The sequence below is a fragment of the Trachemys scripta genome, chromosome 16 (genome assembly GCF_013100865.1).
Source record: "Trachemys scripta elegans isolate TJP31775 chromosome 16, CAS_Tse_1.0, whole genome shotgun sequence".
Lineage (NCBI taxonomy): Eukaryota > Metazoa > Chordata > Testudines > Emydidae > Trachemys > Trachemys scripta.
In genome coordinates, this window is record NC_048313.1 from 9,820,904 (window position 1) to 9,848,262 (window position 27,359).

A 27,359-nucleotide genomic window follows, 5' to 3' on the forward strand; every position below is an offset into this window, starting at 1 on the left:
TAGATCTAGTCCTACATGCTCTGACTCCGATGATTCCAAGCGTTCCCAAAAGACAGCAGCCAGTTTTAATTTCTTAATTTTTGGCCATTAGCTGGTTAGGAGTTGCTCAGCTGGGAGACTGTTCTGTCCTTAATCTTCCCAGGATTTGCCAACAAGATGTATTTTCAAGGTTTCTACAGCCAACAGCTCGGCGGGACAGAGAGTCAACATCCAGCGTTTGCCCTTTAGCTTTCACAGGGTGAAATGTTTTCTTCTTAGTCCCAGTACAGAACTCTCGGCCTCTGAGGCTTCACTCCAGGGTTAGCCAGCTTGCTGCTCTCCCCAGCCCATCAGAAATGCAACCAAAAAGAGATTCTCCCCCAAATATTTCTGAGCTCCAAGAGAGACAGGGCAGGTCTTTCATGTGCAACATCCTGCCGCCTGCTGCTCCATTCTTGCAGGCCTTTGCCAGCTGTGCCAGCTCAGCTGTAAACAGGGCTTTTACCTCCCACGTGTTCTGGTTGTGAGTGTCCTCTGCACTAATCCCTGTGATGTCTTCTTTGTCCTCCAGATGCAGAACGTCATGTATGACCTGATCACAGAGCTCAATGACCGGAGTGAGGACTTGGAGAAGCAGATTGGCAGCCTAGAGTCCAAACTGGAGCAGCTCACCACGAGCTTCAACTCTCTTCCCCTGCTCATCGCCGAAACCCTGCGCCACCAGCAGCAGCAGCTCCTCGCCGCTGTCATTGATGCTCGTGGCATCAGTATGGCGGGGGGAACCCCCCAGACGCCCCTGTCCGACAGTCCGATTGGGGTCAGCTCCGCCTCCTTCCCAACCCCTTACACCAGTTCAAGCAGCTGCTAAACTGCAGACTGAGCCCCCCAAGCCCCACGGAGACAGACAAGAAGAGCTACTTGTGGGTCTTCAGAGTCAAGTCAACTTTCTTCCGGCCCTCTGGCTGCCACAGAAACACCCAGGCCAAGCCAATGCTGAAAGCATGACCGAACTAACGCCGAGGTTAGCTCAGAGCCCTCGGAGTTCAACAACGCCTTGGAACCAGAAATCCAGTCTCTGTTTCGGTGCCTCTACATGCGATGAGAAGGAAGCGGATGTGAGGGGAAGCCTCTGGCAAGGCCCTTGCTGCAGTGTTTGGTGGAGGACAGAAATCCACACTCAATCTCAGGTCTTCAAATAGGAAAAAAAAAAAAAAAAGTCCGAAGCACTGAAGCAATGGAGCTGCAACAGAGGGAGAGTACTCCACAGCGCGGGCTGTGAGCCATGGGCAAAGGGGCTGCTTATCTCCAGGGCCTTCCTTCGTTCCCATTCCTCCCAGCCCTGTTCGTTAAGTGTCTTGCCAAGGAAGAGTGGGGGAGGAGGACAATTAGTTTGCCAAGACTGCTATCCCTTTGCCTCCTGCACCTCCCACAGCCCTACCGGGGAACTGCCAATATCTCGCCTTCTTGCACAGGCTCTGAGCTCAGAGGCCCATTTGCCACCCCACCCCCTGCCAAAACACTGCCACATACACACATTTCCAGCTAGGGGAGGGTTCTTCATTTGCTTTATTCTGAGCCTCTTTAGAGGAGTGAGTCCATATTCTGCCTGAAGCCACGTGCTGGAGTGCAGCATTCAGGTGCTGGGCACGGCATCTGGGGCATGCCGGCTTTGCGGGGGTGTTTATCGCATTACAGGGCGGTTACAGGGAGATGAAACACACTGCAAGTCAATCCAGCGTGGATTGTTAAAAATGCACTGCCACTCCAGTGAAGCCATGCGAGGCACCCGAGTTCCAAGCACCCTGAGTCAGCAGGGCAGCGAGGGTTGCAGAAGCAATGCATTCAGCCAATGGTCAGAGAGGGCTTTGTGAAATGGAACCAGATGGTTCCTCCTGGAGCTGCAGCCAGTCCTGTTTGACTGGAGCAAGGGTCACTGCACTGCAGGGCTTTCAAGGGGGCACCCTGCATTCCTCCTGAAAACCCCCTGAGGAGTAGAAAAAGTTTTGTGGTGGATCTTGAATTACCTGCATCATCCACACACCAGGGGCCACCATTTATAGTCTCAGCAAATAATCCAGTACCTCTCCAGTCCAGGTACTCTTTGAAGAGGCTTCAGAACTGAACGGTGAAACACCCAGGGCCAATTAGAGAGAGGGTCTTAATGTGTGACATGAATTTAAAAATTCTCCCCCCTGCCTTCAGCTTGTCTGACAACAATGACATTCTACTAGCTCAAACAGTGCTTGACCTAACCATGAGGTTGCTTTAATGGGAGGTAGTAACCGGGAGAAACAGAAAAGAATGTTGATTAGGACACTTCATCAGTTTAAAACAAAAGACGAATTCATTGCAGTGATTCTGTTGGGTCTTGGTAGATAGCAGCAGAACCACCCCGGGGTAAATGATGCAATGTGCGGCTTCGCAGGCAGCTAGACCAGTGGTTCTCAAACTTTTGTACTGGTGACCCCTTTCACATAGCAAGCCTCGGAGTGCCACCCCCTTTATACATTAACAACACTTTTTTAGAAATTTAACACCATTATAAATGCTGAAGGCAAAGCGGTTTTGGGGTGGCGGCTGACAGTTCGCGACCCCCTGAGGGGTCCCGATTCCCAATTTGAGAACCCCTGAGCTAGACAGATATCCACAGCCTGGGATGCTGCCCTTTATGGCCATCTGCTGGGGGAGCTGCCTTCAACGGCAATTGTCAGGAGTGGGGATGGACGCGCGAGTTACCACCACCGCCACTGGCTGTGGGAGAGGACAGTCCATGAGAGAGAGATGGCTAATCTTTGCTGGTTGTCACCTCCCAGCTTCCTCTGGGAACTAAAATGTTCCCTTCTCCCTCTGACATTTTCACTTCTTTAAAAACTCTTTGTTCAGCCCCAGCTCCTGCCTTTGTTGTTTTAATGCCTTGTCTGGTCTTTGTTCAGAGTCCTGGGGGCAGCCGCAAGGCGCTGGCTTTCTTTCTTAGAACTCCGGGATGGGGTTGGCTGCTCTCAATGAAAACTCAGCAGAGGATATTTATATATTTTTAAACGGATGAAGTAACCATGTAATTACTCTGTGCTGTTAATTACACATCACCCAGTGGTGTCTGCTAATTGTACTGAAAGTCACTCTGTTACTCCAGGCATACTTAGCCTGGAAACTTCTCCTCTGTAACTCTCTCACTTCTATAAAGAACACTGGATTCCATAGGGACCTAGGCAGGGATCTATCAGCAGCAGAGGGGTTTACATACAAAACTCTCCTTGTTTCTGCTGGTAGGTCAAACCCTACACTGAAACCATCCCTAGTTGGAGAGAAGAATATGCCTTCTTCCCACCCGCTCTAACGCTGGTGGCACAACGGTATTGCTCTGCTGCATATTGTGGCAGAAATACCAAGGGAGTTCTGCTAATCATGCCCTAGTACCACAGAGGTCTGAGTAACCCCGTCGGTAACGCAGGAGCAAAATGAGCCTCCATAAACACAATTGACCGAGGTCAGGAGGGAAATTATACACCCTCCGAAGAAGTACTGCAGAGGCAAGGCAGGATGTTGCACAGCCCCATGCCAGCAGGAACAAGGGCACCGTGGACACCTTTCCATCAGCCCCACCCCACTAATGCGCTTAGTGTGGACATACGCAATCGACTGTATAAAATCGACCTAATTTTGTAGTGTAGACATACCCTCAGAGGGTTTCCTGCGCCAATAGCCATGGTACTCCTCACTCAGCACATCTGTCACCATCTTGAGAAGCCAGGGCTCGCACACCCCTTTCCATGGCAGGAGAGGTTTTTGGTTTATAGCCAAACCATTGCTTGGCCTGTCACCCTCACCGTCGTAGCCATCAGGCCTTTCTCCTACTTCAGGAGTGCTTCCATTTCCACTGCCATCGTTTGAGCCTTGCTCCCCCCCTTCCCAGCCCTGACTGCATGGGCAGCATTCGGAGTGGAGAGACGGCTACGCTAAGATCACTGCCAGTATCCCTCCACTCTGGCCAGGAGGAGATACTCTAGCCACGGTAGCCATCTGCTCCCCCTTTCAAATACTGTGTAGGCCAGTGGTTAGGTCACTCGCCTGGGAGTCAGGAGCCCTGAGTGCTAGTCCTGGCTCTGACACAGACTCGCTGTGTGACCTTGGGCAAGTCACTTCCCATCTCTCTGCCTCCATTTCCCCTCCGTAAGATGGTGAGGACAATGCTTATCCATCTTTATAACGTGATTTCAGGTCTAGGGACGAGAGAGGCTCTATAAATGCTAACTAGCGTTATAAAATACACTTGTCTTCATCTCTGGTGGTTCACATAGGACGAAACAACAGCAGCTGACACTGAATCTGTGATATAAGTACTAGCAAGAGACAGAAAAAGAGATCCTCAAGTTTTAGATCACTAAAGGGAGTATTGGTTGCAAAGGATCAGTATCACCAACAGGAAACTTGTGCCTAATAATCAATGTTGGTAAATCCTACTGAATGCCATGAGACTGGAAAATGCCAAATCACTAACAGATTCAAAGCTTTTGTGAGGAATGAAGCATAAGCAGTGAAAGCTTCAATATCACACGTAGGGTATGAGAATTTTTCTACAGGCATAACTGTCTAGTGCAGGGTAATTTCATTAGGATTGATTATTATCTTGACAGAAGTTTCTTGCTGGTTTATAAAGAGAGACAGATACTCAACTGCACTGCCAGCTGGTATCTCTGGTGCTGCCCCAAGCAATGTTCCGTGATTCAGTTGACTGGTCCAGTACTCCAGTTGTCACCACTGCAGTACCAGGCACTACTGTTCCTCTACCCCACCAATTTTGCAGTCCCTCATATTCAGCACCTTAGACAGCAGTCTGGTTAATCTAATCATCAGTGGCAAGCATGTTTGACTCTACCTCTGATACCCGTTTTTACTCCTTTTTGCCTGCTACCATTGTCCGGGCATTGGTCAAGTTAGTGAGGAAGTGAAAGCAATGATGTTTGCAATGGCATTTAAACGATTCTACAGAGCCATTGCTGTCAGACAGCCTTTGCTAGTAGAAGGATAAGCCAGCCACTGATTATATTAATGAGACAGGCACATCCGTAGTAATACAGTAGAACCTCAGAGTTTCCAACACCAGAGTTACAAACTCCCCAGTCAGCCACACAGCTCCTTTGGAACCGGAAGTCTGCAATCAGGCAGCAGCAGAGCCAAAAAAAGCAAATACGGCAGCGTGCTGCGTTCAAGGTAAACTCCTAAAAACCGAAAGGGAAAGCGGCATTTTTCTTCTGCATCGTGAAGTTTCAAAGCTGTATTAAGTCAATGTTCAGTTGTAAACTTCTGAAAGAAGAACCAGAACATTTTGTTCAGGGTTACGAGCAACCTCCATGCCCGAGGTGTTCGTAGCTCTGGGGTTCTACAGTATAGTGTCAGTTCCCACAATGTCCTAGGCTTGCCCTGAGTAACTCAGGTGAGTTTTCCTAGATTTACTAAACTGCTTCAACAGGACTCCTTGTATAAACTATCCCTGGCATCTCTCCTATACTGGAAACACCTAACCTGACCTGGAATTTCCCTATGAGTCGCCCATGGGCAAGTCTTTAACAACCAGTCTCCATCTCCCAGTGGCAGGGGGAACCTCTGTTTACATACCTGAGAAAGGCATTCTGGAACCTGCAGTAATGGGCCAGGAGATGACACCCCCTCAAACTGAACCAGAACAAAGGAAGGGAAGAACTGAGGCTGAGGGAGGAAAAGCACAAGAGTAAAACAACGCATCGTTATCATCCCAAAGAGATGCTGACATTCTACAGACAAAAAGCAGTGACAAACCACACGCAAATCAGACTGAACCAGCCAATGCCCACATTTTATGGTAGATGGAAGGGAAAAAATAACCATTCTCTGGCTCATTCTGAATCTCAGACAGGACCCACCCATCTTCAGCTCATCTCATTTCCTGGCACAGCCTCCGTTTTGCTCCAAGAACCTCTATTCTGCACTGTCCACGAGGGAAAAACCACAAAGCAGCAGAATGCCAGAACCGATCGAACATCCTCTTTGCAACTCTCAAAACTGAAGTGTTTATATTCAAACTTCGATGATGAGCATCAATATGGGTTTGCATCTTGCCTCTGTACTGCTTGCTTTTTTTTTAATAATAGGAGAAAAGCATAATAGTTTATTTTAACTATGAAATCTATTGCTATATTATAAAGGGTATTGTAACTTTCCATTAAGTTTTTGTATCAAACTAGTTTGTTAGCAGGCAGAGATGTCTGTCCAAATGTCTGTTTCTGAGTACAAGTCACTGCAGATTTTAGCTTGACACAGGGACTAAGGCAAATGGTCAGTAGATTAGAGCCTTTGCAATCCATTTGCAGAGACTCCACAGGCTCCTAACCCTGTGAGTTTGTGACTGCGAATATGTATTGCATAGGCGCTATACACGGAGAAGAAAAAGATTCAAGGCAGGTCCTCAGCTGGTGCAAACCAGTGTAGCTTTCCTGACCTCAAAGAAGCTATGCCAGTTTCCACCAGCTAAAGTGGCTCTCGTTCTTTAAAAAGGCATTTCCCGTCCAAGTCCTACCATGCCCTGCCAGACAGTTTCTCTCCCTCGTTCTCCAGACGAACGCAGGAGCCCGGTGCCTAGGCCACGAATGGCATGAATCCAAAACCCAAGCTCTGCAAACTCAAGTTTTCCGAGTGGGCCGTGGGAGCTGGTGGAGTGAGCAGTGGAAATGCTCTTCTCCCGAGCTGGGTTTCCGTGCAGTCTGTGCTGCTCCGTCGGGAGAACAAGGCTTGACAGCCTCAGCTCGGTGCCCACGGGCAGGACAGCAGCCCAGGATGCAGATGGACTGCTCTGACCTGGGAACAGCTTGTGCCCAGAAGAGGATGAGGGTCCGAATGTCCTCCTAAAGTAGAGCGTGTCTGCAGGGCAGGTGGGGGGAGCACACGGAAGCTCCCTGAGTCACTCCTGGCCTGTAGATCAGCAAAGAAATTTAGTTTTCAGCCGCTGTTGTCCCTGAGGCCCCCAGGACCATGTGTGTTCAGGACTTCCTTGGGGTGGGGAGGTGAACAGAGTCCTCCCTCTGTCTCTCCCCTGCCCTCGGTCATCACATGACTTCCTGTGTGATGGTGTAGTACTGCCCTGCCTCCATGAGGTTTGCTGCTGCAGATAAGCTCTGCTTTCAGGGGAAATTGTTTTAAGTGAAACAGACCCGACAGTGCACTGCCCCGCCTGGTCACCACCAGCTCCCTGAGGAACTGCCCAACATTCTTAGCCAGAAACGGATGAGCCGTGCCAGGGCCCTCTGGGGTCAGATGACAGCCAGTGTGATACCAGGCTTCCTAGGATACCCCAGAACGACACTGCCACAGGGTAGAGTTGACACATTTCTTCATTGGTATAAAGAGTCCTAAATTCTGAGAGAGGCTGATTTGCTGGTGGTACAAGGGGATATTCCTTCCCGCAGAACAGAGACATTACGCGTTTCCGGGGACTCACTGAGTTTTTGATGCTTGTGGCTTGCAAGTATTCAGAACAAGCAAACAAACCATCTCTTCCAATCTCTAGTCTAATGGCTGCTTTGGGACTGGGCTGGGCTTGATCTGCGCATGGGGCGGGTGTGCAAAGCTGGCGTGAGGCACTGCCCGGTGGCTGGGGCCTGGCCAGCCTCCCTGTACTGAATTAGGGCTGCTCCAACCTACACTTGCTCCAAATGGCCCCAAGGGTCTGGAACTACAGCCAAGGATCTGCACGGCACATAGGCCTAGTCAGACTCGGGAAGGGGCCAGAAGCTCTGTCTTACAACAGAGTGACCCTCCTGGGCTGGCGAACGAGTCCATCAGCAATGCAGCACGGAGCAGCAGATCAGCCAAAGAGCCCGGCCCTACACCTCTTGGTTCTGTATTTCTGTTCAGTGCCTTCCTGCCCTGCCGTCCCCACTGCTTGTGGGCTCCCGTCTGCAGCGCTCCAGAGCAGCACCCTTGCAGTGACTAGATGCCATTCGGAGAACTGCCCCCTTGCCCCCCATGCTTCCCAGCAAGTCTTCATCTCTCTGGAGATCCGAACACCCTTTTCCGCTGAGTAGCCAGTGCTGCCCAGAGCGGAGGCTCTTTGCCCTGGCTCAGCCGCCAGCCTATCCCAGGCAACAAACATCCTTCACTTCCTGGTCCTCGGTTTCCAGTCTGCAAGCTATTAGTCCAGGGGAATGCACGAGAGGAGAAGTCCAACCGCTCAGTCCTGCCCCTGGGTCTCATAAGAATCACTGACGTTATTTCTTGCAAAGGAGACGATCCCTGCAGGGAACCCATGAGAGAGCAAAAGAGATGGGGGTAGATTTGCCAGACCATGGAACAAGCAGCGGTCCCGAGACCTGTGGGGTTGCTCCGGGCAGCCTCGGAGGATGAGTCCTCTGCACAATTCCACTCTGGCTTCCTGTTGACCCACCCCATTTTCACTGTCTCCTCTGGTAGCACGATTCCGCTCCTGCGCTACTGCCTCCGGGTCGGTTCGCCATCATGGATCCTGGCTCCACAGGGAGACATTGATGATACCATCCTTAACTGCCACAAACATCCCTGAAGGGGGCGGATGCCACAAAAATCTGCTCTCCTCCCAGCCACAGCCCCTTACTCAGCTGTGCACCCCTCCACACCACCAGAACTGAATTACAGAGAAGGGCTTTTCAGGGTTTGGGGAAATAGTCCTCTATAGGATTAGTTCCCCTCCCTCTGTCAGACTTGGGGCTGTTTTCCTGACGCTTCCTGTGGCCCACAGCGTGTAACAAAGATGCTCACACTTTTACCTTCCTGCCTGAATGGATATTACCCAACAAGCGTGCTGCTTTCTCACTGTTTCTGTTCAAAGTCATCTCGAGGGCTTTCCCTTCATTTCAGACTCTCCGGATCCCTGCCAACAGCACAGTTACTGTGAGACACAGAGCAGGGCAGGGTTTCCACTGGCTTGTTACTGAAAATATCTCCTTTCTTGGCTATCTACCGGTCCAGGATTCCACCGGGGAACTGCCATGACCGAGGTCAGCTAGTACCAGTGAACGTAGTGGGCTCTGAGTCACTAACCCTGAACTATGAATCACTTCTGGTTGTTATTTGTATGTATCCATGGGCAGGATTTGATCAAGTGCTCACATTTCCTAGTTCTTCTGCTAACCATATGCGTGGTCCCTGTCAGCCCGGGGCTCCCTAAATTTGGGGGGGAGGGGCGGAGATGCATCTGACAGCATTGCCATAAAACTGATTTGTACCCAGAAACAGGCATGTTTTAAACTAATGGCTTTAACCTGTTCACTGTAAAAAGTGCCTTGGACTTAAATCTGAAGAGGTCAGTATCTATAAATATTTACTATGCGGGTGTGTAAGTAGGTAGATACCTACATATCTATGTACACACACACATATATATATACACACCCACCCACAAATATACCATCTATACGTACATATATAAAGACTTCAGAACCCTCTGTCCTATTGGTCTTTGGAGCTCTGTTCTTTCCTTCTGATTTTCAATATATTTGCTCAGAAAAAGGCCTTTTATTAACCAGGCCAAACTGCCCAGCAGTGTCGAGTGTTATGATTCTCTCTCTCCTTTTAAATAACTTTTTATGAACAAGTTGGAGGTTTTTTCTCTTGTGTTTTGAAACAGCCAATGCTAGGCCTGGTGGCTTTGAATTCATCACCACAGCCTCCACCCAGTGGTGGGAGAGCAATAGGACGTGTGAGAGAAGCAGGCTTCACTTCTCCGGGCTGCCCTGCTGGGGCATTCTGAAGGTGGGTCTTTTGGAAGGGAATCATTGGGAGACATTTCATTAGATTGGTTTATTATTTCCTGCAGAATATTTATTAAGTGGCCTCCAAAATGCGGTCTAGACCTTCCCAGGAGAGTGACAGCTCCCATACTACCTGACTCGGTGCTGACAGTCCTATTACCACAGTGGACCTGGGTACCTCTGAGACATTAATGGGTACCCTGCCAGAGAGACCATTTTGCACTGCTCCTGAGCTGAGGCATAGACCGTTTCAGTGATTCGCACATAGAGTTTGTGGCAGAACTGGGACTTGAGCCTAGATCCCGTGAGTCCCGATGCCTTAACTGCAAGCCCATCCTCCTTGTCTTCCTCACTCTAGTGCTTCCCGCCGGTAGAGCGGCAACGAATATGGCACTTTGCCTGTGGCAGTTCTGTCTCCAAAATGCAAGTGGCATTAACCAGCTATCCAACCCTCCTCTTGAGTCACAGCGATTAACCCATTTGCAGAGCACAGGCGGCAGTGGCCATTAATCTCCCATCAGTGAGCAATGCAGTTCACACCAGAGACACGTCCCCAACTTCCCGAGCAAGTCTCCTGGAGAGGAAGCAGCAGCTTCCCCAGTTTAAGCCAGCAGAGTCCATTTGTACACTTCACTGCAGACTTCCCTCCACGCGCCTGGCCCTAGTCTGACTAAAGCCAGGAGATAGCAAACACAGACCAAAGAGGCAGAAGAAGCAGCACCAGGCTGCCCCAGAATCTGAACTAGAAAGGGTTCTTCTCCCTGCCTTCCACAGGCCGAGAGCACGGAGAGCTCCAGTTCCAAGCTTTTTAATGACAAAACCACAGGTGCTTGATGCTTTCACTCAGAGCCCTCCTACCACTGCGGTGGTACTTCATACTGTCTCTCCTCTTAGGAATGAAAGCAGGGTCACATCCCCCCACAAAAATTTTATCATTTTGAAGGGGCTGCTACCTTCCAATGCTCCCTCAGGAATCTGTTTTGGGACTCAACCATTACACCCTTGTTTAAGGGACGAAGGGATCGGCCGTGGTAACTTGTGAATGTGAAACGCTGTTCCTCTGGCGCCCTGGCAAGGTACTTTGCTCCTGAAAACGTAACTGTGTAGCTCAGAGCAGATGGGTCTTCCACACTCCAAGTGTACATTCAAGTACATACAGGACACTCAAGGAGCACACCAGTGCCAGGGAGAAGAGGATCAGGCTTGGTGTGTTTTGCACTGTTAAGCAAGTAGCCAGAGCCCTTCCTTACACACAAAGAAACTGGGGTGAAAGGCTGTGAAACCAGATAGAGTCCAGACGGCACCAAAGGGACTCTGCAAAGAGAACGAACTGATAACGAGGAGAAGGACACAGAGCCCTCCCTACCTGGCACAGGATACCAGAGCCAAAGTCCAGCAAATGGCTTAAAGGCCTTGTCCAAAACCTACTGACGTCAATGGGAATCTTTCCACTTACTCAGGAGCAGTGATCAAATGAATCCGCAGCAGCCCTAGTCACTCGGGGCAAAGCAGCGGCCAGGTGACCAAATTCTCATACCCACATACACAAATTCTCCAATCCACCCAGAAACACGCAGTCATGATGGGAATCTCTCGTGCAGTAACCCAGACGTCAATGCTTTGAGGAAGCCTGGGACATGCGAAGTCCTCCACTGACACGCTTATCATTTCAAAACTATGCCCCTGGGGTTTGTGAGAACTCCAGAGTTAATACCTGTCAAATGTGAAAATACCTTCAACAAGCTCTGCAGCACTTACTTAGAAGATTAAAACCATGTAACTTTGTTTCCAGTATTACAGGGGATTAAGGAGGCGGTGCCCTGGTGTGTTAATCCTGATGCATTTTCCAATACCACTAGAAATTACACACAGAGATTAGGCAAAATGTGCTTAATCTTTCTTTTCAGCAGGAAATCTGTATTTATGAACAGTTCTGGATCGAGGACTCTCCAAGGGGAAAGAGGATAATGCCTGAAACCTAGATCTTCGTTCTCTCTGCAACGATTCACCCACTGGCTTTCTGAAGCTGGAAACAAGGACTCCATTGTTGTTTCAGTTTGGGACCAGGCTGCTGGCATGTAAAATTAAAAAGATGGTAGAGGAGTTTTTAAACTAAGGGCTGGGGAAAACTGACCGGTGCAGAGGAGCACACTCTTCGGACAGAGCCATCCTGTACAAGAGGATTTCTTAAAGGGGATACATCCTAGTAAGGAGGAGAGGACAGAAGTTGATAAAGTACAGGTAGGAATTGAAGAGAACCAGTAAACAAAAAAAGAGCCCCATTCAATTACATCACATGAAGGCAGACAACTAACTATGGACAAACATTATAATTGACTGTATATAAATGCTAGAAGTCTAAATACCAAGATGGGTGAACTTGAGTGCCTGGTATTAAATGAGGGTATTGATACAACCGGCATCACAGAAACGTGGTGGAACAATGATACTCAAAGGGACCCGGTATTACCAGGGCACAAAATAGATAGGAAGGACGGAATAGGTCGTGGTGGTGTGGGAGTGAAAGAAAGCATAGAGTCAACTATAACTACAATCTTAAATGAGTCAAACTGTGCCACTGAATCTCTATGGATAGAAATTCCATACATGTACAGGTTAAAGTGGAAAGTTTTGTTGGTTGTATACAATCCAGGGGTTGTGCATTAACCACCCCGATGTAACATTTCTCCAGTCAAGTCCTGATTCCGTTTAAACGGATTTACTCTTTTCCCCAGGATGTGTGTGTTATTCTCAGTAACACTCATGGAAGTTCTGCATGTACAGCGAGAAGATGGCAGGCTGCTAGTAAGGGTGTGTCATCTCCCAGCACAGTTACCAGAATAAAGACAAGCTGTATCCAGTTTAGCCTAGTGGCCAGGCACTCATGAAGAAAGCAGCATTTCTCAGCAGGATATGCTGTGAAATGTGCCGGTAAATTACATTTTTTTCTAACTAAATGGGTATTTCTGAACTTCCTGCTGGTAGCAGCCACTAGGCTAAGACAATTATATCAGTTGTGACCCTGCCGGCACGGCAGCTCCATTGCACAAACTGCAAACACGTCACCATCCTCCTGAGACGCTAGTTCAAAAAGAATCAAAATAAAAAACTTAGGGCTTGACGCTCTGTTGTCTGGAACCTGAGCTGTCATTTGCACCGGTGCAAAGTGCGGTTGGCCACCACCTTCCAGATGTATCTGTTTTACTCCCACTTTGCACAACAGAGAATCAAAACCATGAAGTAACACTGCATGTAGCCAAAGACACTACACCAGGGTGGTGTATAAAATGCAACACGCTATATAAAAGTACATTAGGCCAGTGTTAAGAATAAAAGTAATACCATATGCGAGCAAAATACAAGAGAATGTTGTGGATGGATTCATTCAAAACAAACCCTCCCAAGCAAATAAAAACCAAGCCTCAATGTAACACCAATGCAAGGTTTCACATCATCCCAGCCATTGAGAAATGCAGATGAGGTTGATAAATATTTTCCTCCAGTTGGATTTTTGCAAAGATCTGTACTTTTCTTAACAGCGCTGTTCTAAGAGGCCCCCCACAAAGCACAAGAAAATGATGAGGCCCGTGGGAAAGAACAAAAGCTTTGTTCATGCTAAAGATATTCTCCGGCTCAGAATCTGATTCAGTCGGCGTATTCCCATCTTGCACCTTGGAAGCAGACGGCTTGCTTCTCACTGCACCAAAGAACTGCTCTGCAAAGACAGGAGGCTCCGCACCAAGCTGGCCCCAATCAACCTATCACACAGGCCTTTTATTCCAGGCTGCAGGGAGCGGAGTGTGTCTCAACCAGTGGTTTCTGCCTAACTGCGGTGCCAGGATCGCCCCCTGAGAAGGGCTCCCTGGTCTCCCATATGGAGGTAGGTCACTGTAACATTGGCTGCCTCACAGTACCAGCAACTTGAAACTGTTGGGTCAGATGAACCCCCTCAGGCTTTGATGGGGTGGCTCCAAACTGCTCCTGGGTTTGGGTTTTGCAAAATCAAAGCCCATCTGAAGACACCTTGCAAAAGGAAAGTGCCCCCCTTCCCCTTATTTTCATTCTCTCTCTCTCCTAGTCACACTGATCGGTCATTTCGACAATTCTTGTCCCACTTCTAATTCTATATTAATTATAAAAACCCTCCTTATAAAACATCCCTTTGTTGTTACATCTCTTGGAATGGCAGGATAGGATGGCAAGCGGAGACCTTACGTGTAACAACACAACGCTTCAGGAAAGTTAAACGCAAGCTCATCAAACCGCACGCACTGTAACAACTTTCCTTTTCAAAACTCCAAGCGCTCGCCTCTCCTACGAGCCATTCCTCTGGCTAGATATGGCCCCATTACTGGAGTACCTGAGCACCTCACAGTCTTGAAAGCCCGAGGCTAGTGCCCTGAACACTGCACCACCGGCAGAGAGTGTATGTGAGCAAAGGCAGTTGTTTATTAATCAGTCCACAGGGGCAGGATATAAAGTATTAACCCGTCTCGCTATGGCGGAGATGCTGTTCTTGTGCTAAGGTCTCCTTTCCAGTACAGAGAGAGAGCGTCTGTCTGTCTGTTACTTTGGGGGGTTACCTGAGGCATTTGGGGAGAATTACCACACCCTACTCCCAGCAGGAGGGAGCCCTAATGGGCACCAACTCGCTGCCTCCAGAGAAGCAGGGCACCCGGGTCCCTGGTTTCCCCCCAGTTCGACACTCTCCTTAGCACGAGGCACTTTGGCAACTGTGGAGGAAAGCCAGCCTGACGTTGGTTTAACAGCTCGAGGGAGAGAGACCAACCCAAGCCAGCCTAAGGATCTGGGACCGTAAGGCCACAGGTAAAAGAAACACGTCAGACGCCGTTTATAGCCTGGCCGTAGTAACCAGTGACTTTCCTGTCTCACCCGGCATTTCTCCCCCAAATAAGTTCTAAACAGCGCTTGCCCAGTCTCGAAAGCTGGGGTTCGCCGTTGATGAGACAACCCCCCTGGCAGAGTCATTCCTCCTCTTTCCTCTTCTCTTGTCCCATGGCCCAGAGCTCCCCGTTCAGAGACTTTTATTGGAGTTCTTTTGTCTTTGCAAATGCCGAAGTCTGCATCTGGCCAAGATGGCAAACACCAACTAGCTCAGTCGATGGCTCTCCATGGGTCTCACGTAGCTCGGGTCAGCTCTCAGGCTCCTCCGCCTCAGGTGCCAGGTTCACACCACATCCTGCACGTTACCTAGCTCTACAACTGCTTCCCGTACAAACCTCCCTCAATAACCATGACAATCAGCCAGTTCTTAGCTGTTGGCAGAAACCCCACATGACCCCCTCGGTGAAATATTAAGAAGATGGTTGGACACAGGGGTAATATACCTGCCAGAGCACCTCTGTGTCACAGCACCTTGCTGTACCTGGGAACTGCTTCGTAAAGACGTGCAGAGGGAGTACAGTATCTCCCAGGCACGCAGGCCCCGTTCGCTACGCCAGCGAGTGACTCAGCCGCAGCCTCTCAGGGATTCTTAGGCAGTGCCGTGACTAATGCGGTTATTTTTGGATCCCCCACCTTGCCGGCGATGGAATGGGTGCATGGTGCATCTCTGCACCCAGCAAGAACAGAGACACTCCTCCCGCTCCTGAAGAGAAATAGAGGATCACTGGCTATTGCTGAGGGTGGGGGGGAGCAGAAAGCTCTCCATGGACTGCAGTGTAAGCAGACGTAACCGCCTGACTTCAATGAACCTGGTCCCATAACGCATCGGCACCCCCGACACCGACTGATTCCCGGGAGACAGTGAGGTCCATCCACAGGCACACGAATAGGCTTGTGCTGATTAGTTACCCTGGAGTAAATGGAGTGATTCAGCTGGATTCTCTCCAGATTTACATCAGCACTGACAGAGCCGAACGTGGCCCTTGGATTTGAAAGATCACATTTTTGTGTCATTCACTAAGCTCCTTTCAACGTGTCCTTCGGAGCCGCTCTTCTTGGGAGCTCAGACCTCTGCTTCTCCCCTCGTGCTCTGCTCCAGAGCAGGGGCGCTCTGCCTTCTCCAGCCTGCCACCACAAGCTACAACAGAAAGAAGTTTCAGGACCCCTCTGAGCAAAAAAACTGGAGGGCTGGCCATGCTCCCAGGTTGAGAACCCACGCTCCAGAGAATGGAGGGGGAAGAGTAGGGCTGGATGGGGAGAGGAGCATGAAGAGAAAATAGCAACTCAGATGCAAGTCCCCTGGGATCTGCCCAATTCCCAGAGTCACCATTTCTAAGGCTACGTCTACACTTAAAACACGACAGCAGCGCTGCTGTAGCACTTCAGTGCAGACTCCCTGTCCCAACGGGAGGGCCTGTCCCATGGACCTAGTGCTGTCTACACCCGGGGTTAGGTCGGTGTAGTTTTATCTCTCACACCCCGAGAGACGTACCTATACCAATGTGAGTGGCACCTGGGTCAGCCTCTTCCAGAAAACAGATCAGATCAGCTCAGACCAGAAAGACAGAATGGTGGATAACAACAAGCATTAGGCAGCAAAATTACCTCTCCTCATGTGTCCCAACAAACCCACTTCCACAGTGTCCTTAATCCTGCACTGTTCCGTCTGCCAGCTCTGACCCCTGCCTCCCCTACACACACACCGAGCTACCCCAAAGCCCTTGGAGGACACGGCTTGCTCTGAGGCTGGCACTGGATGTTGGTCAGGAGATACAGGCTTTGTACTCATTAAAGGGAAATCAATTAAGCTGCTAGATATTCAGCCACCTGGTGCCTCTGATGATTTTTTCTCCTCCTCCCCTTAATGTGCCACTGCTGCCCCAGGGAAGTCATGAAAGCAACGAGACGTATTTTTTCTCTCTCTCTCTCGCTCTCTCAGATTAAAAAATGCTGTATGCAAAGAAATCTGCTCAGGCCATCCACTTACACTACCGTACATCGTCTCTGAGATTTGCAAACCGCTCTCTTTCTATCCATTTATCATCTCTCTCCGCCTCCCTGCCTCTCCATCTGCACAGATCACTATCTGATCCACGTCTCGGCTCCTTCTGTTGGCTTGTGCTGCATAAAATGATCATCTGTAGTGAATAAAGAATCCATAGTGAATAAGGGGACCTGAGGAAGGTGTAACAGGCTCCCGTGGGATGCAGAAATTACTCCTTTATGTGGGGAAGCCCTTTCAGAGGCCCAGATGCACTCGTGTTTCACTTGCTAGACAAATGCATTATACCGTCTCTCGGCTCTCAAGAGCTACATAAACATGAACAAGCTGAGAGATGAGGGCCACCTCTCTCCTGGCCTTTCCAGGAGGTTCCTGAAGTTTCTTGAGGAATATGATGGGGCAGGTGGGGGGAATCCACTCAGCTGAGCTTCAAGGTGATACCAGGCAAATACTATGGCTAGTCTGGGTAAATTCAGACCTGGGCGTCTTCGCTGCTGGCAGAAGTAGATTTAAATGCGGGTGGCTCCTGCAGATGGCTCAGAACACGAGGGAAGAGCAGTGAGCTGCATTCCCCCAGGGTAGCTGCACTGCAAAGACTCACATCCCTGAGGACGATGGCTCTCAGGCCAGTGGTGTAGCTATCTGTAAGCCATGCCAGCGTGGCAAAGGTCAGACAGCTCCTGCCCCAAAGAGCTGACAGTCCAGAAAGTGCACAGATCAGACAGGTCACACCAGGGATCTGGGAGGAAGGAGTTTTGGTTTGGTTTGTTATTATCTCACTTCCTTGTGGGCATGACAGCAGACATGTATCCTTAGGTGGGACCTGAATAAGGTGTCCAAACCATAAAGGGTAGCCTGGAGAGAGGAGGTATGGGGTGCTGCTGGCCAGAAGCACCCTCACTACAGGGCTCACTGGAAACTCTTCCCTTTCAATCTCTCTAAATGCAGAGTACAGCGCTCTTCCTCCGACAAATCGTACTGCACACGATGGGAGGGGAGCCTGAGAGAACAGCTACGGCTCAGGAACAAATGCAGCATAAACTGACATATTGGGAAGCTGAGTGAAGTCTGGGATTAGGGAGGGTCATTAGTTTAACTGATTCACTCTCCGGGAACTGCTGTGTCAGGCACAGTAATCCGGAGGGGCGACACTGACCCACTTTTCACCTCCGATTCCCCTCAATAACCGGCGCTGCCGGAGAAACAGCGCGGCCACCTTTCCTACAGAACAATGGCGCCTCCTCACTCAACATCCCAGCTGATGCACACGCGCCCAGGCCTGATGCACATTGCCCAGCAGGCCTGGTGCCAGCCATGCCACGCTCCCCACATCTCCACTGAACACTGACAAATACACTGTCTGGCTCACCTGTGCGTTAGCAGTGGTAAAACAGGCTTTCGAATGAACAGAATGTGTTTCGTGATTAGACTTTATTGAACGCTTGTGAGCTGCTGCCTGCATTAATCTCACGTATAACAGCTGTAGCCCACACTGTACGGTAAGATTTGAACATTTGCATCATCAGCCTTTGCAACTGTGTAAATCACCAGACAGGAGAGAGACAATAACCAGCGTGACGTGCTGGTCTCCAGCGGGTCTCATTGTCCTGCCTGACCAAGAAGGCCTATCAATGCCAGACGGACCAGAGTGGAACATTAAAAGGGACCAAAGACTGATGTTTACCTTTCCTCTTCCCCTATGAAGATGAGACCTGCAAGTGAATTCCTCCATCAGCTGAGTTTTCAACTCGCAGCAGAAGGAGGGAAAGGACAAAAGCCCCTAACAAGGAGGAACTGGAGTAAGGATTACTAGGCATAAGCAACAGCTCTCCCATGCTTAGCCTGGACTAGTCCTAAAGGACACACACAGCTTGTTTATTATGGACGCTTCTATTACTTTTTGAAGCTTAACATTGGAACGCGTTTGTGTGCATCTACGCTTACCTGCTTTAACCGCGTCAAGAACTCTCGTTTCCTTTTCATACATAACAAATCGTTCGATAGTTTATTCTAGGATTGGCTCCAAGTGTTGTCTTTGGCGGGAGCTCTAAAGTGCAACAGACCTTGGGCAAGCAACTGGTCTTTGAGCCTGGGAGCAACCGGAATATCATTGTGATACTTGGTAGAAGGGCCCGTCCATCACGAAGGGAGGTGACGTCACAGAGCAGAGGACCCGAGGGGACGGCCTGTGACTCCATATTCAGGCTGTTATGGTGCCTGGGAAGTTTACGCTTGATCATTTGCTGGTGAAATCGAAGTAGAGAGCTCCCAGGCAATGGAGGGTTTGTGCCCTGGCTTACCAGTTTGCCCTGAGGTTGGTGCTTATGATCTTGAGCGACAGCCTGGCAGAGCTCAGCTGGGATAGAACATTCTGGAACAGCATGCAACCTTCTTTCCTATGCCATGGAAAGCAGCAGAACTAAACAGTCTAGTATCCACCTGGCCCAAATGAGCAAAGTCCTCTTAGCCATTGGAACACCAAGACATGCAGCTACTGCCATCGCAGAACATCCGTGTTATCCCCAAACGAGACCGTACCGGACAGGTGCCAGGAGCCCACGGCCCATAGGCAGTGCGTGGCTAGGCCTACAGAGCGCTCAGCCTCCCCTGTCTGTTTTCTGAGCCACCCTGCTGCCCAGCTCAGCAGGCAACGCCCATGTCCGCCAGGGCCAGGAAGGGAGTGGGGTGTAGCAGGGGGAGGGCCCCACCTGCACACAGACATGCCCGCCAAGTGCCACTGTGGCGGGCTCCTCCGAATCTGAGTGGCAAGAGGCCGGAGCAGGACCCAGGCGCACAGGTCAGGAGCGGACGCTGTGGGGTGAGCATGGGACGGGCTCAGCCCCCCAGTGAATATTTTCACCAGCAGCCTATGCTGAGGCCCACACCTAACTTCCATAAAAAGGGAGCACCGTCCTCTTCAAAACCAAAGGGCAGCCCAGTGTGACTAATGCCCCTTGCACAATGGGGCCCGGGAGCTTGGTTCTGGATGGCGCACTGCGGGTAGGACAGGCCAACTAGATACTACGATTGGCAGCCTATAAATGCTACAGACTACATTCAATTAGGCATCCCTGCGTTGCTTGGTTCAAGATAAGGGCAGCCCTGGCCTGCACTGCAGAACAGCCCAGGCTGGATCTGGCTACGCCTGCAGCTTACCCGGTGTGATACGTCAAGGGATGGTCAGCCAGGGAGACTGCTTGAGAATCAAAATGTTCCGATGCCTCTTTGTAAGAAGCCAGGCTGCCTTGCGGAATAGCCCTAAGGATACTAACACCTTCCACTGCTACAGCTGATGTGGGAGCTCCTGGATTTCGGCTCCTGACATTGATCCCCTGCAGCATCCGCACCTGCTTTGCGATGGCGCAACTTGAATAGACTGAAGGCAGCCTGTGCAAATGTGAGACTGTCATCACACTGTCGGACCAGGCAAGCGTGTCACCAACAGCTGGACAGATGTGGTCGCTCTCCCCAGAGCCTGGCTTCCCTCCCTCCCCACACCCGGAGCTCGCAAGATGAGTAATTGTTGCTGCCTCGGCTTGATCAAAGCTCAGGTTCAATCATTCATTCAGCAGCAAGAAACCCTGAGAGGAACAGCTTGTGCAATGCCCCAGATAACACAGCTCGTTTCTGGGACCCGCCAGAAAGCTGGGAAACCCACCCTGCTCTAGACATTAGCAAGGGACAAGGAGATGGAAGTGAACTGCCTTCCCGCAACGTTTTAGGAACGAAAGCCCTCTCCTCTCCGGTGCGGAGACAGCAGTTCTGACAAAGCAGCAGACGGACCCAGGATGACACAGGACAAGCAGACCGGGCGGTACACTGCCGTATGCGACCTACCTCCTAGTGCCTGTTTGGTTAACGGTCCATACCAGCTCATTCACATGCCACTTCACTAGTGTCTTGTGCTCATGTAATGGACACGTACCAGTGACACTTTGCTCGGCAGGATTGTTAATTGTCCCATGCTCATGTTTGAACAAACGCACCGTCTTAAACACACCCTGCTGGACATCTGTTTGCTCACACGTTGTGATACTGTCACAATGCTTTAAACAACAACAAATACTGAAAATAATGTGAAGGGGAACTGAAGGCACATGGGATGCGGAGACTTTCCAGTCTAGGTCACTGGTTTGAACGGGCCCCAAGTGAAGACAATGCTGTCTGTTGTGGGGGCCATGTGAAATGAAGGAGTGACATCAGTCTCGCTTTTAGCGCTATGTGACAAAACCCCTTACTGCTCGCTAGGAACCTCTGCAAGGTGGCCAAAACTGATCCTATCTTGAGCTGATCCACCCAGTGCAAAAACAGTGCATGGGTCCGGGAGACGTTTGTACCTATTCCACGGGTAACGAGGAGACGACTCTAGGGCTATTAATCCAGCACCATCCACCCCAGGAATCCATTCATCTTAAATAACAACGTAGGCTGTTGGGTTCGGGAGCAAGCACTACAAGTGAAAGCCCCCAGCCCTTTTCTGCCTGGGGAGAACAGGCTGACGGCAGGAGCAGAGAACGGAGGTTCCAGTGTCCTTGAAAGCCGTTTACAATGAAGCTCTGGGGGAATGGCAGCCTTATACTAGAACTGTCCTTAGAACAGAAAGTTGGATGGGGGAGCTGTGCTGCAATTCTTTGTATTCCAAAAGAGAAAAGCAATGCATTGCAATCAGACGCTCGCTGCGGGTTCCAGAATCTCCTTGCCTAGCTGCTTCTTGGGCAAATGCTGCCACCGTGTGGCCTCTGGAGAGCTCTCCGCAACTTTGTAGGAGAGCGAATCATTTGGAACCAGCTCTCCATCTCCCAGGAGGAAGGGCTAAGAAGCTCTTGGGAGAGCTATAGCAAACCTGCCCCGGATCCCCCACCCCCACAGAGCCTAGAGCTGGAATACAGATAATACAGAGCATGAAATGAAAGCACGTCGCCTTCCTGTGCTGGAACAATGTCCACCAGTTAGCGTGGGCTGCCAAACAGCTCACCTAATCCCTGACGCAATGAATACACTGTGTCCACGCTTTTCTGAACTCCGACCCATGAATGAGTTATTAGACACTGGCCCTTATCTCCAGGATAAACTCACTCGCCCAGCCCGTTCCCAAACAACAAGTGAGTCTTTGTCGTTACAACTCCAGGATGCAGACAGGATATTAAGGTTTCTTTTAAAATTAAATGGATAAAACTGAAGTTATTAAAGATGTGACTTTGGCAACTTGCAATCTGCAGAGCATCGAGCTGCATTCCTGTTGAATGGAGTTTGGAATCCGGATGAGCTCCCATTGATTAGCTGATACTCATTGCATAGAAATGTCTCCATTGCACAATGCTCGATAGCCCCATCATTCCTAGCACAGACGACACATCATTCCGGGGGGGGAAAGACAGGCTCTGTTGGGTTTTAAGAATAACAAATAAGCACTAAATTAAACAAGATTGTTTCAACTTACAGAATGATCACAAGCAATCACACACTGAACCGATCTAGGGCTTGATTCTTCCCTGCCCTGCATCCTGTGGAGTGATTTACACCAGTGCAAAGTGGTGTAAAATGCTCCATCCACCCCTCCCCCCTCATCAGAAGGGGAGCAGAACGAGGAGCAATGGTCTCACGTTGCAGTGGGGGATGTCCAGGTTGGATATTAGGAAACACTCTTTCACTAGGAGGGTGGTGAAGCACTGGAATGGGTTCCCTAGGGAGGTGGTGGAATCTCCTTCCTTGGAGGTTTTTAAGGCCCAGCTTGACAAAGCCCTGGTGTGACAAACTGGGACTGTTCTTACTGTGGTCTGTGAATGCTGACAGGGGAGTGGGGCTAGGATAGTCTGCCCGAAGGCGAATACCTGGGCGTGTAACATGAGAGCCCAGGTGACACCGTGGCCCGGGAAACTGAACAAAGGCTGTGGGAGGGGTCGCTGAAGGCAGAGTCTTGGAAGTTGGGTGGTGAGATGGTGGGGAGGCAGAGATGGCTCTGACCTCCCAAGGGGGGCTGGGATGCCCTGGGACCCCAAGATGGACCTAACTGAGGGGGTCCCTGTTGTCTGTGCCTGCAAGACCTGTCTTGGACTGTATTCCTGTCATCCAAATAAACCTTCTGCTTTACTGGCTGGCTGAGAGTCATGGTGAATCGCAGGAAGCCGGGGGTGCAGGGCCCTGAGTNNCCCTGCACCCCCGGCTTCCTGCGATTCACCATGACTCTCAGCCAGCCAGTAAAGCAGAAGGTTTATTTGGATGACAGGAATACAGTCCAAGACAGGTCTTGCAGGCACAGACAACAGGGACCCCCTCAGTTAGGTCCATCTTGGGGTCCCAGGGCATCCCAGCCCCCCTTGGGAGGTCAGAGCAATCTCTGCCTCCCCACCATCTCACCACCCAGCTTCCAAGACTCTGCCTTCAGCGACCCCTCCCACAGCCTTTGTTCAGTTTCCCGGGCCACGGTGTCACCTGGGCTCTCATGTTACACGCCCAGGTATTCGCCTTCGGGCAGACTATCCTAGCCCCACTCCCCTGTCAGCATTCACAGACCACAGTAAGAACAGTCCCAGTTCGTCACACCTGGATGGGATGATTTAGTCGGGAACTGGTCCTGCTTTGAGCAGGGGGTTGGACTAGATGACCTCCTGAGGTCCCTTCCAACCCTGATAGTCTATGATTCTATGATCTTACCCCTCACTTGCCAGTGTTGCCAATTCTTGTAATTTTATCATGAGTCTCATGATACTTGGGGTCTGTCTCAGATCCCCAGCCCCCAGTAGGGTGACCAGACAGCAAGTGTGAAAAATCGGGACAGGGGGTGGGGGGTAATAGGAGCCTATATAAGAAAAAGACCCCAAAATTGGGACTGTCCCTATAAAATCGGGACATCTGGTCACCCTAGCCCCCAGTCACATGAGAACTTTCACTTTCATGTTTTATGCCAAGGAAGAGAATCAGTTCCCTTGGGTCTAAAGCACAAGGTCCCGATCCTGCCAAGACCAAAGCACCTGCTTAGCTTTACTACTGTGCAGGGTCCCAAATGAAACCAGTGGAACTACTCCTGGTAACAAAGTTAAATACACATGGAGCACGGGGGCATCAATGTGTTCTTATGAGTTACAAAGTCTAAAAAACGATGGGTTCATTACTGACATTTCTCTATAACTGGTTTTGTTACAGTCAGACCCAGGACACATTTATGACTTGCCCAGAGGGTGCTGACTGCAGTTTACCAGGAATCACCAAGCAGAGCTCCTACAGACAGTCATACAAGTTCTGTCAAACTGAATGAAAAGGCTGCCGGAGCTTAGGGAAATGCTCACTGTTAGCTGGAATGCAGTTCTTTTTCGAAGCCACCAGTAAAGTCTGCTTAGTGCCTTAGGCCCCAGCCCTGCAATGAGCTCCCCACAGAGGATTCCCGAGCGATCCCAGTGCGGGGTCCAGCCACACACAGCGCAGAACTGCGGCTTTACCTTCTCTGTCTGAATTACTTGTCAGGTGCAACTACTGCCTACCAGTTATACCCATGCAAACCACCAAAACCATGACATGGAGTCAACAACATACACTGGCCACCTTACCCTTCAGGTGGAAAAACCATTCATTACACCGTTACACTTTCTGCCACTTGTACTGTATTCAAAGTAGTTGCTGTCTAGATATTTTGATCTCCATGCCAGATGGTAAATTACATACAACTATTTACAGGAAAGAAACAACGCAACAGAGACGAACAATCTGTTCTATGCCACTAGTTTTCATATTAATACAATTAAGAGGGGTTTCACCTTATGAGATGGAGAATCCGCAGTATTTGAGGGATGAGTATTTGAGCACTGGAATGGGCTACCGAGGGAAGTGGTGGAATCTCCTTCCTTAGAGGTTTTTAAAGCCTGGTTTGACAAAGCCCTGGCTGGGATGATTTAGTTGGGATTAGGTCCTGCCTTGGGGTTGGACTAGATACCTCCTGAGGTCCCTTCCCACCCTGATATTCTATGATTCTATGAAGCTGGTTTTTAATCAGGATGGATGAGTCCGCCTCCATGTTCCTGGAAAGTGATGTGGGGAGAAAATGATGGGGTGATTAGTTTTTGTTTTGTTTTGTTTTTCAAATAGGAATTTTATGAAGAACTGAAAGCAGCGGCAGCTCTTCTCTGCTCAGTGCAGAGGGGGAACCACAGAAATTAGAGATAGCCGACAGTCCGTTAGCACCTTCCCTTAGAATTCTTTGTTGCCACTAACCTAGGGCGTGAGCAGCCTTTACTCTTACTGAAGCTGGAGGCATTCTGCACTTTGCAGACTACTACCAATGCTGGCAATGCTGTGCAAGGTCAGAGAGCCCTTGAATCCAAAACTAGCAACTCAACCAGCTGATTCAAGGGAGACTCCTCCTTAGTTGCTGGCACTTATTACTCTTGCCCTCTCCCAGACTGACCGTTCCACAACCCTTCCAGTGGAGGTGTTGAAGTGGGGTCCCTTCTTCCCTTCCGTAGCAGATGTCTGGCTGGAAGTTAAAGGCAGTTGGGTTTCCACAAAACTGTAATCTTGCTTCTTTGTCTATTGAGGAATAAGGCAGGTCAGGCCCAGATGCTGTTTTTCTCTGGGCTGTCCCTCAATATTAGAATTCACTCATTTCAGCAGTAAATAAAATATTCATGCAAGTGCATTCTTCCTAAAGCAGTCTTGTGGCCAGTGTGCGCTATTAAAGAGAAGAGTGCGTGCTACTCACAAGTGAAATGGCCCCTTGCCAAGACGTCTATTTCTCGCCCTAATGGATGACACCTATAAGTAAAACACACATTGTCTAAATGACTCTATTTTCGGAGGAACTACGCTCTCAGGAATATTGAACATTCCCATGGCCCTCGTCAAAAAACACTCAAGAGAGAACCCAGTTTTCCAGTCCAACATTATCACTCTCAATAAAACAGGCTCCCCTAGAGAAGGATGAGCCGGAGAGCATCCACTCGAATACCCAGGGCACTATCTCTATTTAATGCATGAGGCTGGACTGAACCTCGTATCCACACTAGAGCCAAGGCTGCTCCCGGGTGATCCCGCAGGCTAAGTACAGGCCCAGGGAGCTGCCTGCCTACATTCCCTTGGCTATTTCATAACATTTTGATGAAACATTATGACATGTTGATGCCAAATCATCGTTAGTGCTTTGTGTGAGGAGATTCTGAGATCTCGACACGCTCTCTGAACCCCAGGGATGGTTCATGAGAAGATGCTGGCCCCCTATCCTCCAGAAAAACATGTATTCATCCCATCTGCCCCTGAAAAGTCAAAGATCCAGTGTGTGACTCTGTACATTGGGAGGAGAAGAGGTATCGGTCTCACAGAAGAGGAAGGGTGGGTAGGGAAAGAGGCACGTCCACAACTGGGGCATCTACTGGCAGAAGTTCAGGGAAGAGAGGATGGAGGTTTCCTTTTAAACAGGGACTGGGGAGGAGAATAGACTGCAACGTTCACCAGCCAGGACTCAATAAAGGAGGAGACGTCAGATTACAGAGGGCAGGGGCCAGAGGAGACATAAGTTCCTGTTCTGCAGAACTTGGGATCAGCAGCAAGAAACCACGTAGCAGATCATTACAAAAATAGTCTGTCCACAGACCTCCTCCTAGGCCACAGCAACTGGCTTTTATAGCGTTTGAGGCAGGGGTTCTCAAACTGGGGGTCAGGACCCCTCAGAGGGTCACAAGGTTATTACATGGGGGGTCGCGAGCTGTCAGCTCCACCCCAAACCCCGCTTCACCTCCAGTATTTATAATGGTGTTAAATATATTAAAAAGTGTTTTTAATGCATAAGGGGGGTGGCACTCAGAGTCTTGCTGTGTGAAAGGGGTCACCAGTACAGTCTGAGAACCCCTGGATTAAGACCAGGGAGGCCCATTACGGTCGTTTAGTCTGACCTCCGGCATAACACGGGCCAGAGAAGCCCACCGTGTAGCGTATCTCCTGCCCCAAGAGGTATTCTAGTCTTTATACACATCGCTCCGATCTGATGTAAATGTGGATGTTCTTATTCACACAAATGTCTGATCCCTATCTGCATCCTTAGTGCATTCATATACTCTGAAACTTGTCATTTATAAGACAGTGTCTCTGTTGACCACTCACTTCTGAGGCTCCAGAGAAAGACCAAGAAACATCTGACAGTTTTAAAAACTACCGTTAACCTGCCATCAACCTGTCACGTTGCACAGCCCAAGGCAGGGGAAGGCTCGTAGCACATCTCTGAGGTACAGGGGGAGTGCCACCCCAGGCAGGCTCCAGTTGGGTGGGAGGCAAGCGCACTCTCATGGGGGCTGAAGGAGGGTAGCAGAGTGCAGTGGACTGTGGGAGTGAGGGGCGTAGGGTTGCTATCTATCCAGGTTTGACCAGGATCATCGCTTTTTTGAAGTGGCTCTCCTGGGAAATCTGTCAGGATGCGCACTCCCAGCAGGCCAGTTTTATGGGCTCAGCATCATCGCACGTGTCCCTTTTACTGTACCTCAGAGATGGCACCCAACAGTGGGGGGAAGCCCGTCCATCAAAGGATGGGTGTCTCATGAGGTACAGGGAAAGAGGGGGTATCCTGGGGGGGGTCTGTTCCTGTGGGGGACCCCTAAGGGAAGGGAAAATATCCCAGTTCCAGGGGGGGGTCCCCGAGGGGAAGGGGAGTACCCCGGGGGGGGCTGTTGGGGGGGTCCCCGAGGGGAAGGGGTGTACCCCGGGGGGTGGGGGGGGGGGGGGGGGTCGGGGGGGGG

At 50.1% G+C, this 27,359-nt stretch overlaps 1 protein-coding gene and 1 long non-coding RNA gene across 2 annotated transcripts in view; one reads left to right on the top strand and one right to left on the bottom strand.

Moving 5' to 3' along the window:
• The window catches only part of KCNN3 (potassium calcium-activated channel subfamily N member 3), a 70,756-nt gene extending 64,580 nt beyond the window's left edge, over window positions 1-6,176 (top strand). The window contains exon 8 of the mRNA XM_034792091.1: window positions 551-6,176. Within this exon, the coding sequence (XP_034647982.1) occupies window positions 551-847 (297 nt within the window). The 3' untranslated portion in view covers window positions 848-6,176. The remainder of the gene's footprint in view (window positions 1-550) is intronic.
• A 15,611-nt stretch (window positions 6,177-21,787) lies between these two features.
• Window positions 21,788-25,386, bottom strand: LOC117888869. Its single transcript, XR_004648382.1, has 2 exons — window positions 25,337-25,386; window positions 21,788-22,025 (listed from the first exon to the last, which is right to left on the bottom strand). It is a non-coding gene; the product is annotated as an uncharacterized LOC117888869 (long non-coding RNA).
• Window positions 25,387-27,359: the final 1,973 nt, after the last annotated feature.